We start from the raw sequence: 18,551 nt of genomic DNA on the forward strand, positions 1-18,551 counted from the left end.
AAGAATTTGATTTTTTTTTTCTTTTTTTGGCAAATTATATTGGGCTACCTCAAGATTGATACAATTATAAAATATTTTTATTATTTAAAAAATTATTAATATAATTAATTTTAACAATCCTTCAACAATCAATCGAAATTATTAATTTTTATTTGATCTATATTTATTCTTTATGATGAATTCATCGAAATACCTAAATTACAATGTTATTTTTCTAGAATTTTTATAAAATTTTCAATTCACATAGTCCATTTTTCTTTTTATATTTTTTTCAAAAAAATTAAGAAAAAGTACAACATTAGGGTATTGATAATTTTTTAAACAATAAAATCTATCCGTAATTATGTTAAGAATTAAGCTTTGAGGGAAGTCATTGTATTTAATTTTTTTAATATATATTTATATAGCATTTATATTTCATTACACATACATACATATATATCGCACCCGAAAAAATAGAAAATCAAGTTATCAATATATCTTAATTTTTTTTTATAATATAGTATATTTTTTATTAGTAGGTATGTGATGCATGGAAAGATAACAACGGACAATTCTTTAATATTATGTTTAGATAGACAAATTCGATTTAAGAATTGTAAATTCATCGTAACAAGTTCATCAAATTTTTTTGGATAAATAAATGTCACAAAAAATTTCAAATTCTTGAATCTTGGAACTATATTTTGTGGCACTTTAATAAATTTTAAATACATTTAATACAGAGTCATTTTAAAAAATTTTAACTTAAATACTCGTGTAAAATTTAAAATTTTCCATCTAAAATATTTTGTAATTATCATCTGAAAATAAAAAACTCGGTGATCATCCAAAATAACCATCACTAATACAAAGATTATCATCCATAACTTTGTATCATCAGAAGAAATATAGAATTGCTATCCCAAAAAAAAATAATAATAATAAAATGTACATACAGGTTATTGATTATAACAATTACAATATACAAAATTATTTATCAACGTTTCCATGTACTATAAGCTATTTAAATTCGGTAGCGTATTGTGAAGTATCTAAGAACTGTGTACATATGCAATAGCTACAATATAAGGGGTCTTTTTGCAGTTACTTGTAATATGGAGGGTTTTTTTGCAATTCATTGTGAAGTATGAGCATCCCATGTCGTATTTGGCAGGAAGCAAACCTACAAAACAATCACGTAGGTCAAATCGAAGGAAGAAGTATGGGGGGGGGGGGGGGGGGGTAGTGCCTTGGCTGCAGTAGGTTGTGTCTAGCCCTGCTCACCATTTGTTCTGTGCCGTAATGTAATTTTAACCATCTTCTTAGGATATGCAAGAAAGATTTGCTCTGAAAGTTGTTAAGAAGTGGTGTAAAAGTGTCCCACAATACTCTATTGTCTTATTACATGTTTTTTTCATACGTCGATAAGTATCTTATCTAAGTTTATATGATTAAAAATGTGTTTTTTTCTCGAATATAGAGTTTGAATTCTTTGTCCTTAAGGGATGCTTTTTAGTGTATGGGAATTTTTTAATAATTTTTTTTCTCATTGGGAGGTTTTTTGGAGTTCGGGGTCCTTTTAATGGAAATTCTCTTGGACTCTCAGAGTGGTATGATATTCCTAATATTGAGGAACTCTCTTAAAAATTTGGAGTCTTTTTAGTATTTTGTGACTTCAAAGAAATTTTTTGAAATTTTGAGGAGTCACAAAGTTTTCTTGAAATCACGAGCCTTCCTGACATCTTCAACATCAAGGAAGACTCTTGAAGCCCTAGAGTTTTTTTAATATCTTCGACGTCAGGGAGCTTCCTTGGAGTTCTAGTATATTTTTGATACTTTTAAGCTCCAAGAGAGGTTAGAATCTCAGGACATATTTTATATTTTCGATCTCAGGGGAGACTTTTTGGAAACCCGGGGTTTTTATGCACCTTCAATGGAAAATTCTTGCTCGAAGACGTGGTTCAATCAAATCTAAATCAATTACATGAAGTACAATACATTTGTCATGTGATTTGGTATGCAATTTATAGAAAGTGACCAGTCATAAAATAAGTATATCACACTTGTTTTGTGATTAGATTGATTCGACCGAACCAGATTTGGGTAAGAATTTTCTCCCATTCAAATGAACATCTGTTTAGTAAAATAACAAGTGTGATGAAAAGTTGTTTTACTAACATACTTAGAAAAAATAACTACTATAAGAAAATATAATCCTTTATTTATTTTTTAAGGGGTTAAGAAACGAGTTATTTAATTTTTTATTATAAAAAAATTATATTAATATAATCATTTTAAATAGGGTAATAAAAATATGACGAATAAATAATATTTTTTTCAGCATTTTTTGCTTCACCATTTTATATATATTTTTTAATTTTGTTTTTTTTTATAATTGGTGTCGTGATTCAAAACACGACACCAACCTTTTTTTAGTTTTTTTTTTAATTTTTTTTACTTTTATTTTTTAATTAATTTTTTATAAGTTAATTATATAAAATTAAATTTTTAAAAACCTATTAAAATTAAAAAAATTATAATATTAAAATTGTATATTTTTTTATACAATTAAAAAAAATACAATGAAGTATACAACAGACGCAATTGTGGAACGGGTGGACATTGTATTTATCTTTTTAATTGTATACTTCATTGTATTTTTTTTAATTGTACAAAAAAATATACACTATTATATTTGTCTACTTAATTATAATTTTTAAAATTAATATAATTTTAATAATTATAATTTTATTTTAATAAGTTGTTAAAAAATTAATTTTATATAATTAACTTATAAAAAATATTAATTAAATGAAATTAAAAAAATTATTGTCGAATCTAGTTCTGCAACAATATCTAATCGATTCGGTGGTGATGAAAAATGATGCGCAAAAGGAGCTACTGCAAAATGTGGGTGAGGAAATAAGAAGACCTCGGTGTCAACGCAACAGACGCAATTGTGGAATGGGTGGACATTTTTGACATTTGAAATTGTATACTTCATTGTATTTTTTTCAACGAAAATTGAAAAAAAAATGGTTGAAGTTGTGATATTCTACAATTTTACAAAAAAAATACTCTATTACATTTGTACCCTTAATTGTAAATTTTTTAATTAATATAATTTTAACATTATAATTTTTTGGACTTTAATATGTTGTTAAAAATTAATTATATATAATTAATTTATACAAAATTTAATTAAACAAAAATTAAAAAAAAAACAAAATGGTTGAAGTTGTGATTTTTTACAATTGTATAAAAAAAATGCTCTATTACATTTGTACCCTTAATTATAAATTTTTTAATTAATACAATTTTAACATTATAATTTTTTGGACTTTAATATATTATTAAAAATTAATTATATATAATTAATTTATAAAAAAAATTAATTAAACGAAAATTTAAAAAAAAAATAAAATGGTTGAAGTTGTGATATTTTACAATTGTACAAAAAAAATACACTATTATATTTGTATTCTTAATTATAAATTTTTAAATTAATACAATTTTAACATTATAATTTTTTGGACTTTAATATATTGTTAAAAATTTATTATATATAATTAATTTATATAAAATTTAATTAAACAAAAATTAAAAAAAATAAAATGAATGAAATCGTGATTTCGTGATCAGAAATCACGACTTCTTCAATTTATTAAATTTTTTTTAATGTTAAATCACGACTCGACATATTATTATTAATGTATTAAAAACAATTATATTAATATAATTTTTTTTTACTAATAAAAAAATAAATAACTCGTTAAGAAACCCTCTTGACGCAAGAATTGACCTAAGTTCTATTCATTTTCATAATACAAAGAGATTGTGTTTTTCTTGAAAAGTAAAAGACAGAGAATTGAGCGACTAATATAACAATTGTTCTTGAACGTAAGTATAACTGATGGGTATATATATATCACCCTTGCAAAAAAACCGAAATACCCTTCATTAAGGGCATTATAGTCATTTCGCGACCAGGATCCGCGTGTTTTGTAGCGGGCGGGTCGCACAGACTGACTGAAGACCAGGACAATGACGACCGTTCGATCAGAACGCGAGCCAGCAGGATAAGGCCACGTGGCCCAGTCAACAATGTCCAGTTGTGTTCTATAAATAGACCCCGAAACGCCGTTATTAAGGTAACTGTTGTGCATTAATTGAGCTCGAATTTTAAGATCGCATACATTTCTCTCGATCAACCTAACTTGAGCGTCGGAGGGTCATTGTCGGGGACGTGCCCGACGAGCTCACGGTTCGTGTTTTATTCTCAGGGAACCCAAAATTCTGGTTCGGAAGAGTTAGTCCATCTGCAGTGAGATCGTCTCAGGAGATCGAATAATTTGACCCGAATCAATAACAGTTCTTTGTTGTCGGAAATGTTTAATTTGAGTCATAGTTACAATTTAAAGGACGAACCCATCTTCACAGTTCCACTACAACCAATCAAAATTATCATTTTTCTTAAGAAAAGATACAATCCGTTTCACTCAAACTACTGTTTCAACCATAGTTAATTATGGGGTTTCAGTGAAAACTTTTATTAAATAATATTATTTCACTAAGATCAAATAAAGGTGAAAACCTGGTCTAAAATTGGCTGGCGAGATGAATGAAAAGCCACCTCAGTGGTGTTGCATCATAACACAACAACTGAAGAACCATTCTTTGAAGATTTTGTAAGAACCTTGCAACATTAATGCTCATTAATTAATTCCAAAATGGTTCAACATTTGATTCGCATACAATATATTTGAAGTTAAATTCTTTATTTATAATAAAAAACAATTAATTATATTTTGTTTAAGTGATTCTAAATTCGTATGATTCTCAAATCTCTAGTAACGAATTTCAAACATATCATATAATTTTAAATTAAACTCGAAATCATATCTTCAAACACAAACAAATCTCGAGTAAATTGAAAAGCAAATAATGTTAAAAGATCATGATGGGGTATATAAGGACAAGTTTTAACATGCTACCGTGGTATTAATGAGACCTGATTCAAGTGCCGAAATTGAAGTTTTGAGTTGGATTATTTCCCAAATTGTAACTAGAGCTCGAGATGCACAAACCAAAAGTTAGATTTTCAAGAGCCTCTCCAAAATAGATTATTGGCAGATCCAAATATCTACTTTTAAACGATATTTGGATTGATAGAACCAATTTTTCATTGAATATGGATGGACTTCAAAGCCCTCTACTATGAAGTTATTTGAAATATTTTATTTGAATTTTTTTTCTGGAGTCACTTAAAATACGTTTCTCGAAATCTTCCCTCAAAATTCAAATTCATCAATCTAAATAATATAACCTTATAGCGGTGGATAAGCATTAATTAATATTCGATATTTACATATTATTGATTTATAATTAATAAATTTTCAATTAATTAATTAATTAATTAGCATGTTTTTTCAACTTTTAAATTTTTATCCTAAGGTGATTCCAGGATTAATTTGATGGGAATATCAACCCATTTGCATACTCCTTTTCTCCAAGTAGTCTTCATGAATCTTTGTCTCCTAGCTATCAATGTCTTAAAGTTAAAGTATTAATTAATTAATTGAATTAGTGGACTTTTTTGACAAATCTGGGTGCCTCACTTTCTAATCTAAGGGACCCCTCCACCCCACTTCCATTCACATTATTTCCAACTCCAACATTGCAATTTCTACCCCACACCTTAATTAAATTTCACATTTTTATGGCATGTCTCTAATCCTCTTACTATTCATTAGGCTTAATTCAGTTGGCGAAATTTAAATTATATAATTAAGTGATTATATATTTGAGTTCCGTCAATATGTGGGTAATAATAGTTGTTGATTTATTGTAATAATATCAGTTATTAATTAATTATACATATTTAATAATTATAATTGATGTACATTGATTTTTAATGATTGAATTTTAACATTTAATTGTAATTAATTCACTCAATATATATATATATATATATATTCAGGGTAAAAAGTTATAATTTTTCAATATTTTGTAGAACTCAAGTATTTTTGTTTTCCTTTTAAAACTCTTTAAAGTCCTTAAAAATCAAAATTCTTTATACTTTATTAGATATTAAATTTGTATGATAAGCATAAATCAGTTCATGATTTAAATTTCACGACTAGAATTTTGAAAGTTGAAGGACTAAAATTTTATTATTTAAGAGTTGAAGGACTAATATAGGATATTGTCAAGAAAACGTGATCTATAAGTATTCGAGTCTAATCACATATCACGTGATTCTGTCGCATGGTTTCCTCCACCGTCATTAGTTCAAACACGAGTCTTCGTCAAAATTTTATAATCGCTAATTTAACAATGGATGCCTCGTACGTAAAACGTGTTTTCTGGTGTTAATCAGTCGTGAGAGCTCAGGTGGGAATGCATCCGCAGTCTCGAAGGTAAGTGGCTAAATGCCTAACTAGTTCCAACTATTGAAATACTTTTATAATAATTTTAGGTAATTATAAATTTTTATTAATTAATTATTGATTGTCAAAGCATAACTATTTTTACAGTACTCGTGGTGATTTATATCTGTGTTGATTTCGCATATTTAATTTGTCACCTAAATGTATTGTATTTATTTATGTCTTTTAATAGAACAAAATCGTGCGACTTTCTCTTACAGGACTGAAGTCAAAGTAGACAATACCTTATTATAAAGTTGGCTGGACTAAGACCTTGTTCATTGTGAGGCGTATTTTCGAGATAAAATCATGATTCTCACGAAGGTAAACGGACAATATCTCATTCAGAAAAACACTGATCACGTCATAAAGTTTGGAAGCCTCAATTTCATTTATTTATTAATTAATATAGTTGGAAGACTGAGTTTATGACTTCAATTACTAATCTTTGTTTCCAACTAATCCATCAAAGCAAAGTCACAAAAACACAATTGATCAACTAGAAATTATCCATTGTTAATCCTCATTAATTTCTTTTAATACACACCTAATCCATCAAAAAGAAAAAGGGTTAAGATCTAATACCATTGATCATGAGTCATGTGTTGGCATCATTAGGCAAGTAATGTGGATGCTTGCTTAGCCTAATCCATATGCTAATCTTCTTAATTAATGCACTAATTATATAATGGTGGTCTTGTCATTATAGAAACTATATTTAATTAAGTCCTGGGGTCCCCTTTGTGCTTTAGAAAGTAGACCCCTCTATATTTATATATATACACACACACACACTACTAGACGCTACTCACCCTACCTCACCACAACAATCAAATCAAATTAAAGGGCTGGATACATTACATAAAAATGGATTTTTGCCTATGTTATAAATTATTATCATATAAAGATTTACTATTTATTATAATCAAATAAAATCAATATAAAAATTTAAATTTTGATCATTATTAAAATAATTGTCATAATTTTTAGTTATAGCGGATGTTTTAGTTTAATATACTTGCAAAAACAATGACTAATAACTATTGCACAGACATAATTTATTAATATTCAATACGATTTTTAAATTTAATTATAGTAATTAATTATAACAAAAATTAATAGTTATTTTAATAGGAGTTTTACTTGTATTTAATTATTTTTTTAAGTTTATATATATGTAATATACATAGGTGTGAAAATATCAAATAATAAAAATTAAGCTGTATTTATGGTGAGATTTATATTATACTGATATGATATAAATTACACTATATTTGATTTATATAATAAAAACTTGAATGAGAAAGGAATTTATGAATTTCTTTGCCCCCTCTGCCTTTCTTTTCTTTTCCTTCACATAATCAAACATAAAAAGTAAAGAATCTCCCATTTCCTTCCCTTCTATATTCTTTTTTCTTCTTCTATTATTATTATTATTATATATATATATATCTCAAGTGTGAAAATGTTAATAATAAGTAAACAATATTATTTGTGAAACATGTGATATACTGACAATTTATTTTGAAATTTAACCTCTACCAAGAAATAGCCAATTATTTGAACCATTTTCCAGGGAGTTTGCAATATTTTAAAGTAAGCGCTTGTCAGTTTATTACTAAAAATAATACTATTTATTTACTATTTTAATCTTTTGGACTACTTAAATTAAATTGATTTAAACGAAAAATTAAAAACAACTTCTACAACTTATTAATAAAATTATAAGTATTAAGTTTCTCTACTTTTGGTATTTTTTTTCAAACGTCTTTAAGTTTTACTATTATTTAATTTACAAATTTCTTAACAATTTTATTGGTATAAGAAAATAGAAATTATTGCAAAGGAGGGTTAAATGTGCATATAAGGTGAGGATACTTGTAGCAAAACAACACGTTTAGTGGGTCCAGTCACAGAATTTGGGTCATCTTCTTGGGACGACTTCACACTCATTCTCTTTCGCCTAATACTTTCTCACATCAAATTGCTCACTTCCATTTCGATAATACTGAATTTCTTTTTAGTATTTCAGTTTGGGTATTTGGTAAACCGAAGTTTTCATTAGATATATAAAGCATATATAATTAAATGTTTAAAGTGTTACCTACACTTTTATTTATTTATCAATTATTATATGTATATAAAAATATTATTTTGGTATTTGGTACTGTTCGGCAAATCAATACTAAAAATCGAAACCGAAACAGAACACCAAATATTCAAGAAAATAAAATCGGAAAATCAAACTGAAAAGTTTTCAATTCGATTGCATCACGTACCAAATTTTCAGTCTGGGTTCTGTTTGATTATTTTACTAAATTGTGAGTGCCCATAAAAAGTAACGAAGAACCACGCATATTTTAAAATTATAAATTACTTACAGAGATATTTATAAATTACCCACCAATATTGTTCTGGTATCAAGAAAAGAGAATGGAACCACATGCATTAATAACCATATATTATATAGGGAAGAAGTGTTGGCATTATGGCATACAAGATTCCAACTCAAATAGATCCTTGTATTTATTGTGTGTAGTGTAGTATGACATTAATTGACAATGCCATCCATTGTAAAAGGGTAAAATTGGAAAGCTTGTAAACAAAGAAAGTTGAAAAGAAATCAAATCCATTGAGAAGTAGGATGGAAACAGTACTAAAACCAAACCAAAGATTAAGAAAGAATCCCCACTTTCTTTTTATGTTATGCCCTCAAACTCACTTCTCCTTCTCCAACACAATAATCCCATTTCCACCCCCATCCTAATCCATGCACTATCTAGTCTCTCTTTGGAACACCCCCCCCCCCCATATATATGTGTATATATATATCCTTACTCCCACAAACACCGTAACTTCACAGCACAAGCTACCATAAAAGCAGAGAGAAGAAAGAGAGAGAGAGAGAGAGAGAGATGGGGCCGAAAATCCAGCATCCAACAAACAGCACCACGGCGGCGGCTGGCGGCGGATTCCAGCGGTGGAACTCGCCGGTTCCATACCTGTTTGGTGGTTTGGCTCTGGTGTTGGGCGTCATAGCTATGGCATTGATAATTTTGGTTTGCTCTTACAGGAGTCCGTCGTCTGAATCGTCGGAAGAGAAGCCGGAGAAAAGCGTGCACGCTTTACGCTCTGAGATGGAGCCCAGAATAGTGGTGATCATGGCCGGAGAAACCAACCCCACCCACCTCGCGAAACCGCTGGGCGCCGCCAGACGGGTTGAGGAAGTTTGAGGGAGACTTTTAACTTGTGTATCATGAATACGTTTTTTGGTATCTGGTTTAGATAGGTTCATTAATTAGTTGCATCAACACACGCTTTTTAGTTTGTAGTTTAACATGTTAAGTCCTTTTTGGGACTTTTTGGTTCTGGGATTTGGTAATTTGATAGCAGAAAGAAAAAGGGATTAATTTGTGACAAACAATACAAATTTTGAGATTACAGTTTGATTTCATTCTTCTACATATATATTTAATTCAAAATTGATTTTACTAGGCTTTAATTTGACAGCTTTATGTCTGTCAATTTGTCAATACTTTGGTAAATGGCAATTAGCATCACCTCCTTTATTTGTAATTTTGATAGTAAAATTAAAATATATATATATATAATAATTATATCATATTTACTTAGATTATTTAAGTTGAATAATTAACCGACCTATTTGAGTATATTACTGCACATTTCTTATTGAAAATATAAGAACAGATCATCATTAAGAAATTAAGACTAAACATAATTATTTAATATAATTAATGATGTGTGGTTGGTAACAGTTAAGGAAGAAGCACTTGATAATTATAATTAATGTGACTTGTTTTGCTAATTAATGTGGTCTCCATTAATGGGAATAATAATATTCATAGGTAATTAGTGAGATTTTTCATTTGTGGCGTCTCGAACATGTTAGAGAATGATTGAGTAGTTTGAAATTAGATTTGCTCTGTAACATGTGCAATATATTAAAATTATTATATTTACACTTTTAATTTATGGCCTATTTATATAAATTAATTTTATTGTTTAAAAATTACAATACCTTCGAAAAATATTAGATAATTGCACAAATTGTAAATATAATTATTTGTATTTGTTAAATAATTAATGTATAATTTTAAAAATTGATTAATTATGTATATTTGTAGTGTGATTAAATTTAATTTAAATATATATTGCATTTTAAAATTAGTTTGAGAGGCTGCGCTTTCTCACCAATTACTTCTATAGTGATTAGAAACATGTACTAGTAATTATTTAGTCATTCTAATTTGATTATTATGCCACGGCTCGAGGGTGCAAAAGATTTTAATATTTTTATTTTTATAGTATATAATTTATTACATTATTCAAATTCAAAAATTAAATAAAAAAAATTTCCATTTAATTTTGTTTTCATTATCTATACTATTATTTAAAAAAAAAGATTTATAAACTCAAGTGATAGATTTGATATCAACACATCAAAATTTTTAAATGCCAAAAATTTTCTTTTGTTGATAGAATTATAAACTAGCCTTCGGTCGGGTGATTATGCTCTGTGTATTTTTTGTTGTAAAAATGAATATATAAAGAGAAATTGTCAGCTCTCAACCCAATTGAGCGTTTGACACGCAATACAATACTCACGTTGTAATCGAAATGGATGTCCTAAAATCGAGCTATTTTTCTTTGGTCGATTTGGATGGATCATATTATTTTCCTTTCTTCTACGTTAGATATGATGTCCTAAAAATTCCTTACAATTACTGTAGTTACAAATTAAATTTACTCCCTTTTGTTCAATTTTATTATTTATAAATAACATATTAGTATTTATTTTATATATAAATATAATCATCGCTACTATAACATATATTGTACAAAATTTCAATTATTGACAATTAGTGCCTATAGAAAAAATTATCAGCATTTTTTTTTGCATGTTAGGTTGTAAGTTAATGATAAACTCTAATATACAAGAATAAATTAATTATAAATTTCAATAAATACATATATTAGTAAATTATGTGCAAAAATACTGTGTGATACGGTATACAATATATATATATATAGACTGTATAATGGGAGACAGTGGTGCTGTATGTTGCCATTCTACATAACTCCAACTTCCCATTCGCTCTCTCAGTCTCTCTTGTCTATAATCTTTGTTGGATATTCCAAGTCCAACACTACCTACCTCTATGATAAATTTTGGAATAATTATATGTATGCCCGTAATTTATGGACTATTCACATAAACTATTTATATTTTTTAAAAATTATATATGGATCGACCTAAATATTAATATTAACATAAACCATTCTGCTTTTTCAAAAATTACACATACACACATTAGAAACGTCAATATTTTTTACACAAATCAATCCCCACGATGTAATTATCCTAGAGGTGTCAATGTGTAGGTTTTGTCCTTGAGGAAGTGCCAATGTGAATTATAATTATAATTTTAAGGAGTGTATTTGTAATTTCATAAAGTGAAAGACATTTGTGTAATTATATCTTATTTCAAGAACATTGGTGTAATTTTCAATAAACTAAAAAGCATTTATTCCACCATGTAAATAGGTGTAGTCCTATAAGAAGAAAAAAAATACTTTTTCCCCTTTGTTTATCCCATGTTGCCATCCCTACTTCTAAAGTTAAGTTTAATTACACAAACAATCCCTAATTTTTTGCAAAATTATAAGTTCACTCATGAGGATTACCAATATAATTAACTCAAGGGGCATAATTATAAAATTTTACCTCTGAATAAATATGTACTTGTAATTACAATTTAAACTCTAACTTTAAAGATGTACTTATAATTTTATAAAAGACTTAAAAATATCTATATATTTAGACCTAAATCTAAAAAAAAATGTCAACGTAATTTACGTGTTTTTATATTCATGATTAATTATATTTTATAGAGAGAAGTATCTGTTGAAGTTGAATTGATTCCAAGTGACCTGAGCTCATGGACAACTCTTTGAGCCATCAAATCTTTACAAGACCAGAAAATCTTAATCAAATTATGCTCAAATCCCATAATGTCCACACCTTTCTAAACTGCGGTGATGATTGACTTGAAACACTTTCTCAATTAATTTACGAGTAATCTCTCAAGAATCTACCAAAGTACAAGAAGGAATCTTCCCCCAAAACTACACTTTTTTACACTGTTGAAATGGACGGTTGCAGAACAAAATGCGACTAGCACAAATATCAACACCCAAACAACCTACGGCTCCATCAAAAAACAAAAAAGAAAAATGACACTTTCTAACACTACTTGGAGATGGAAGTCTCCAATTCCTTACCTCTTTGGCGGATTAGCTCTTGCTTTGGTGCTTATTGTGTTGGCATTGGCCGTTCTTGTCTGCACGGGACAGAAGGGCTCGTCTGAGGAGAGACGGACGATCAGACCAGACGACGTTGAGGTTCGTATGGAGACGGTGGTGGTTGTGATCCTGGCAGGAGATGACTGCCCAAAGTACGTGGCCACACCGTCTCTACAGTAGTAAAAGATAGCACTTTGCATGCAGAAGGGGATGATCAGACCATGAGTCTAACTTCGACCGAATTTAACCAGATCTGAACCAACTATATGGCACTGGTCATGTAATTGATTTTGTTCGACTAGACCTGAATAAAATTTTTTTTCCAAAAATAAATGCAAATTATTGTGTATATTTATTTTTTTAACTCTTACCAGCTTCATTTACATCATTTCTTTATTGTCCCAAATTGAACTAATGCTTTCTTTTTTTTAATTATTGTTTTCTTGATTTCCATGAATTTCTGTATTTTATTGCTCTGGGTTTGAGGATATAATCCACCAACACAAGACGAAGAGTTAATTTATTTTTTCTTGACAATCATACAAGATTTATTTTTACATGAGATTAAAAAAAAGAAAACATGTCAGCTTCTTGAACAATGTTTCGGACCACTCAAGAAATAAAAAAATTCATCGAAATTCTGATATTGTTGTTAGTTTTTCTTATAAACACAGCTTATATTTTGCTTCCGACAGTGAGCAATAAAAGATTTTAACTATAAACTGAAGGGTTGGCGCAACCGTGTAAAACTCCATTGCATTCACATTAACGAGTGAATTTATCTAGCAGAAAGTTTCGTACTCGAACCCCATGTGCGCAAATCGGCCCCTTCGGGTCAGTAGCAGCCACAATGCCGGGATTAGTCTCGAATAGTGGGTTTGGAAACAGCTCAGATAGGGGGGAAAAAAACCAAAAATAAGAAAATAAAAGTGTTTTTAATTAATTGAGTAGAGCACCTGATTTTCCGTAATAATATTTTCATGCGCGAGGAATTAAGAATGTAATGATATTCGATATGGAAAAACGTAGTGGACGCTGCGGCTGGGAAATGCAAAAAGTGATCAGTGATGTAGATATGAATGATGACAACAGCAGCTGCAAAAGCAATGAATGAGGATCATTCGATTCAAACAAAAGTGGACTATGTTTAGGCTTTGTCTTTCATAAATTTCATACATATGCTTTTGGTATTGTATTTTAGATCAATGATCCATCGCCTTAAGTTTGTGAGTTCGAGTCTTCTGAATACGGGTATTTAATCTACTTTTAACAATAGACATTGTCTTTTTGTTTACTTTGAGTTTGTTGGTTGGTTTAGAATGATCGATGCTTTGTTACTGAAAAGTGTGATAATATTATGTTGGTTGATTCAAAAATATTGATGTATTTTTTTTAAAAAATAAGATAGTTTACATTTGTAATAACTTTCAATAATGTAATGATCGGACAATAATATTTGATCGATAGATATGTTTAGAGTAAGGTTTGTAGAATGTTTGGAGTTTGGTAAAATTTTGATGAGTTTAAAACCCAGAAGCTTATTAACACAAACGAAGAAGTGGTGACTGTCACTGTAAATAGTGGAAACAAAAGCACCATTTGCGTTCCTCAGGATTCCTTTTCGTCGCATATCCGTCGCATATTCTGATTGTACTTGAGCAATAAACAGTAGAAGCTTGTACTATATGCCTCGATTATATCCTTTATGAGCCCACAAAGCAAGCACACCATCGCTCCAACTAAATCAAGAAGGTTTTTATTATAGTACTTTGATATTTAAATTAGTAGGTTGTAAGAGAACTGATAATAGGAGTGCAAACGAGTCGAAATGAAGGCTCGAGCTCGAGTAGTAGACAATGTGCTCAAGCTAATGGAAGATAATCTTTCCCTCAAGAATTGCATCCAAGATATCTTCTCTTTATGTTATTCCTGGATTCTTTGGCGCACTTCAACATCTTCTTCTACAAACGGTAAAAAAAAAAAATTAAAAGAAGAAAAATACAGTTAATGGTGGAGTCGGAGGTGCCAATGGATTTGTGGGTGTGAAGTTGGAGTTAGAGTCTGCAATCTTTTCCTTCTCCGCGGGAGAGAGAGAGTTCAGAAATTAGGGAGAGAGAGTTTTCACGTAATCACATCATTTAAGTTTTTAACTCTCCAGATTTCATACCTTTCCTTTTCTATTTTTAATTTTAATTTTAATAAATTAATTGATTGATTTAATAAATATACAAATAACTAATATATTTCTTCCTATACATTAAATAAATATAAGGATAAAATAACTAATAACAAATATATTTGTTGTAGTTGAAATCAAAAGTATTAAATTGTTGATTATGCTTGTTTTTAGATAATACATCCCAAAATATCATATTTAAATATGATATATTGACTAGCAACTAAGGGGTGGGGGGTTGAGCTCGCGAGCCGAACATAAATCATAGAGCTCGAGCTTGAATGTGAGATTGGCAAAACTTGCACCCCTAACTGATAGTGAAAGTCGTTTAGCAGCAAAAGTTGTACCTAATGCAAACCAAATTCTCTCAATTGTATGATTTAAGTAAATTACAAACACCAAAATAATCCAATGCGTGAATCCTTACATGTTACGTTTTAAGAAGCACTGGGTCCAGATTGTAAAGATCTTGAATAAATAAAATGAATCCAAAGATTTGTTGGAAGTTCGTAATATTCAACAGGAGAGTCTTGATATGACCTTGATAAGACATACCCCACATCAAGACCCAATTTCAAATCTCGCCTTTCCCATATTAATGTCAGATTCATCAACATGGCAGTGTGTAAGAATGGTTAGTAAAGAAGGTGGAAAACGAAAATAAATATCAAATCCATCGAAGTTACACACAGATTGTACCTTGAGCAAGACTAACCGCAAGTGAAAATGAAATACCAAAACTGCTACAGGAAGTACAACAAGAAGAACAAAGGTGCCCCAAAAATTTTATTGATAAGAAAGAAAGCTCCTTCTCCTTCTGGTGCTCGTTCGGACAGTAGCAATGTTGTGAAATCAGGCATCAAGTGACGATTTCAAGAATGAAGCTGTGCTTTATTAATGAAAATAGCATTTATGAGTTTAATTATTTATGTTTTTAGCAATTTTAAACCACTCAGTGTGGAAGGATCCTGGCATGTCGATCCGTTCGTATGTATGTGCGCCAAAGTAGTCTCGTTGAGCTTGGACAAGATTAGCTGGCAATCTCTCCCTTCTGTAAGTATCAAAGTAAGCAAGACTAGCAGACATACCAGGGGTGCTGATGCCTGAGTTGATTGCAAGACAAACGACTCGTCTCCAAGCAGACTGCCTGTCGATGATTTCTTTTGCAAACTCAGGGTCGACTAGTAGGTTGGCAAGTTCCGAGTTTCTGTCGTATGCCTTCTTGATTCGGTCTAGGAAGATTGCACGAATAATACAGCCTCCTTTCCATATCCTGGCCAGCTCCCCCAATTTCAAGTCCCATCCTTTCTCAATGCTCTTGGCGCGGATCAGATTCATTCCTTGAGCATAACTGCATATTTTAGATGCATACAAAGCCTGCCTGACGTCATCGATCAATTTTTCCTTGTCAACAACCTGATCGGTTAGAATATCACCAAAACCGCCAGATTTAAAGACTTTGGCTGCTTCAGTTCTCTCCTCCTTCAAACCACTCAAGAATCTTGAATCAAGAGAAGCTTCGATAGTTGGAGCAGCAACTGACAGTTCAGCAGCTTGCTGGACAGTCCATTTACCAGTACCCTTCATCCCGGTTTTGTCCAAAACCTTGTCGACTAGATAGCCGTCTCCCTTGTCATCCTTAATTCCGAAAATATCTGCAGTGATTTCAATCAAGAAGCTTAGAAGTTCCCCTTTGTTCCATTCTGAGAAAACTTTCTTCAGTTCCTCATTTGACAGTTTCCCAACGGATTTCAGAACATCATATGCCTCAGCAATCAGCTGCATGTCACCATACTCGATTCCATTATGAATCATCTTAACAAAGTTTCCGGAACCGCCTTTTCCTATGTAGGTCACACAGGGACCACTGTCAGGAACTTGGGCTGCTACTTTGAGAAGGATGTCTTCTATATATTTGTAGGCCTCAAAGGACCCTCCGGGCATCAGAGACGGGCCATTTCGAGCACCCTCTTCACCGCCAGAAACCCCCATGCCAAGGTACAAAAGACCTAATTCAGCCATAGCTTTCTCCCTTCTCTCAGTGTTTTCGTACCACTCATTTCCACCATCAATGATACAATCACCTTTCTCCATGTAAGCTGAGAGTGTTTTGATGGTCTGATCAACAGGAGCACCAGCCTTGACAAGCATGACGATTACACGAGGTTTCTGAATGGACTGAACAAATGATTCAGGATCATGGAAGCCAAACACGGGAAGATTTCCTTCCACTTTTGCTCTTTCAACAGTCTCATCAACTTTAGACGTAGTCCGATTGTAAACAGAAATGGGAAAGCCTTTTTCAGCAATATTGAGGGCTAGATTTTGTCCCATGACAGCAAGGCCAGCAAGGCCAATTCTCGTCAGTTTTGGGGATTGATCAGCCATTCTTTCACCTGCCAAAACATAAAAAACCAAATCTCAAGGAAACTTGAACTTGGCCTACTACAAAATAGAGAAATAAACAAATAGTTTGCTGATATGATTCGTTAAAAAATCACAACATAATACACAGGCAAAAATTCAAACGGCAAGTTAAGTTTGCTCTAAAGTAGCAGGAGATGAATCCATTTCTTTGAGTGTTGGATCCATGGACCTAATACTATCATGATAAAAGAAAATCAGAAAACAGTCTTGGCTCCTTCCCAAAATCCATACCAGTGAGAGACTCAGATCAAGCATCAACCAAGCAAAAAAAACTAATCTCTCTTAGCATGAGCATTTGTTTCCAACACAACTAAAAAGGGAAGAAGTTGCATCGATCGATATCCCATTAGGATCTGAAACTTCTGTAACAATAAGCAAGACGAGAAGGCATCCCATGAAACACAAGTAAAAAAAGTCTCCAACTTAGTCTTTAATTTGACTCTTTAACCATGAATATACTCCCAATATAATTAAATCAAGAACCAGAAAGATGGAGCTATTCTCAATGCACTACATCAAAACATAACCATCACATCGACCTGACAAAGGGGGTAGCTGAAAAACTGGGGGAATAGCAAGAAAGGAAGCGCCAGCTTGATTCGCTGTTACTACCAGCCATAGAGAAGAGAATCAATTCAACCGCAAATCAATGAACTTCAAGAACAGTATAAACATCCATTCTTTTTTCTTTCACAAGGAGAATAAAATCAGAAAATGAGAGAAGCCCAAACCTTGAATTGCTAATTAGAAGAATGGATGCTGCGAGGAGAAACCAAAGGTGGCCACGAAGATCTGCAAGTCTGAGAGAACTAAATTGAGCAGTAATTATAGTGATTTGTGGAAGAGAAAAACAGAGTAAAGGATCAAGAAGCAGCACAATATTCTTGAATGCCTTTTCTTTTTTAAGTTTTCAGCGGGTCAAAATTGGCCTATCTATTCTTGATCGTGGATGGTAGTTGGCTTGGCTGCATTTCAATTTCCACTGGGGTTGGTGGGATGCGTTTTATTTTTTATTTTTTTTAAAATAACCTTTTTGCTTTGTTTAATATATTGATTATTAATTTCAAGATAATCGTAATAATACTTTTTCATAATATGTAATTTATTAACCCATTCAACAAATTCAGTTTTATATATCAATAATCTAAATTAATAAATACCTTAAAACAAAAAACAAAAAAGACTATTATAACATAGAGATATATATACTCACA

The 18,551-nt window shown here is 30.7% G+C and overlaps 2 protein-coding genes across 2 annotated transcripts; one reads left to right on the forward strand and one right to left on the reverse strand.

Annotated features, from left to right (window-relative positions):
• Positions 1 to 9,127: 9,127 nt before the first annotated feature.
• On the forward strand, positions 9,128 to 9,859 carry LOC105167593 (protein GLUTAMINE DUMPER 5). The gene has a single exon (XM_011087365.2). The coding sequence runs from the start codon at positions 9,326 to 9,328 to the stop codon at positions 9,641 to 9,643; it is 318 nt and encodes a 105-aa protein (XP_011085667.1). The 5' UTR covers positions 9,128 to 9,325; the 3' UTR covers positions 9,644 to 9,859.
• A 5,686-nt stretch (positions 9,860 to 15,545) lies between these two features.
• Positions 15,546 to 18,295, reverse strand: LOC105167505 (6-phosphogluconate dehydrogenase, decarboxylating 2). Its single transcript, XM_011087267.3, has 2 exons — positions 18,069 to 18,295; positions 15,546 to 17,306 (listed from the first exon to the last, which is right to left on the reverse strand). Exon 2 carries the CDS (start codon positions 17,296 to 17,298, stop codon positions 15,829 to 15,831), a length of 1,470 nt encoding a protein of 489 aa, XP_011085569.1. The 5' UTR covers positions 17,299 to 17,306; positions 18,069 to 18,295; the 3' UTR covers positions 15,546 to 15,828.
• Between the last annotated feature and the right edge of the window lie 256 nt (positions 18,296 to 18,551).

The sequence above is a fragment of the Sesamum indicum genome, linkage group LG8 (genome assembly GCF_026168435.1).
Source record: "Sesamum indicum cultivar Baizhima isolate 11 linkage group LG8, ASM2616843v1, whole genome shotgun sequence".
NCBI lineage: Eukaryota > Viridiplantae > Streptophyta > Magnoliopsida > Lamiales > Pedaliaceae > Sesamum > Sesamum indicum.

Coding starts and splice junctions, on each gene's coding strand:
- LOC105167593 (XM_011087365.2), top strand. CDS start 9,326: ATGGGGCCGAAAATCCAGCATCCAACAAACAGCACCACGGCGGCGGCT.
- LOC105167505 (XM_011087267.3), bottom strand. CDS start 17,298: ATGGCTGATCAATCCCCAAAACTGACGAGAATTGGCCTTGCTGGCCTT.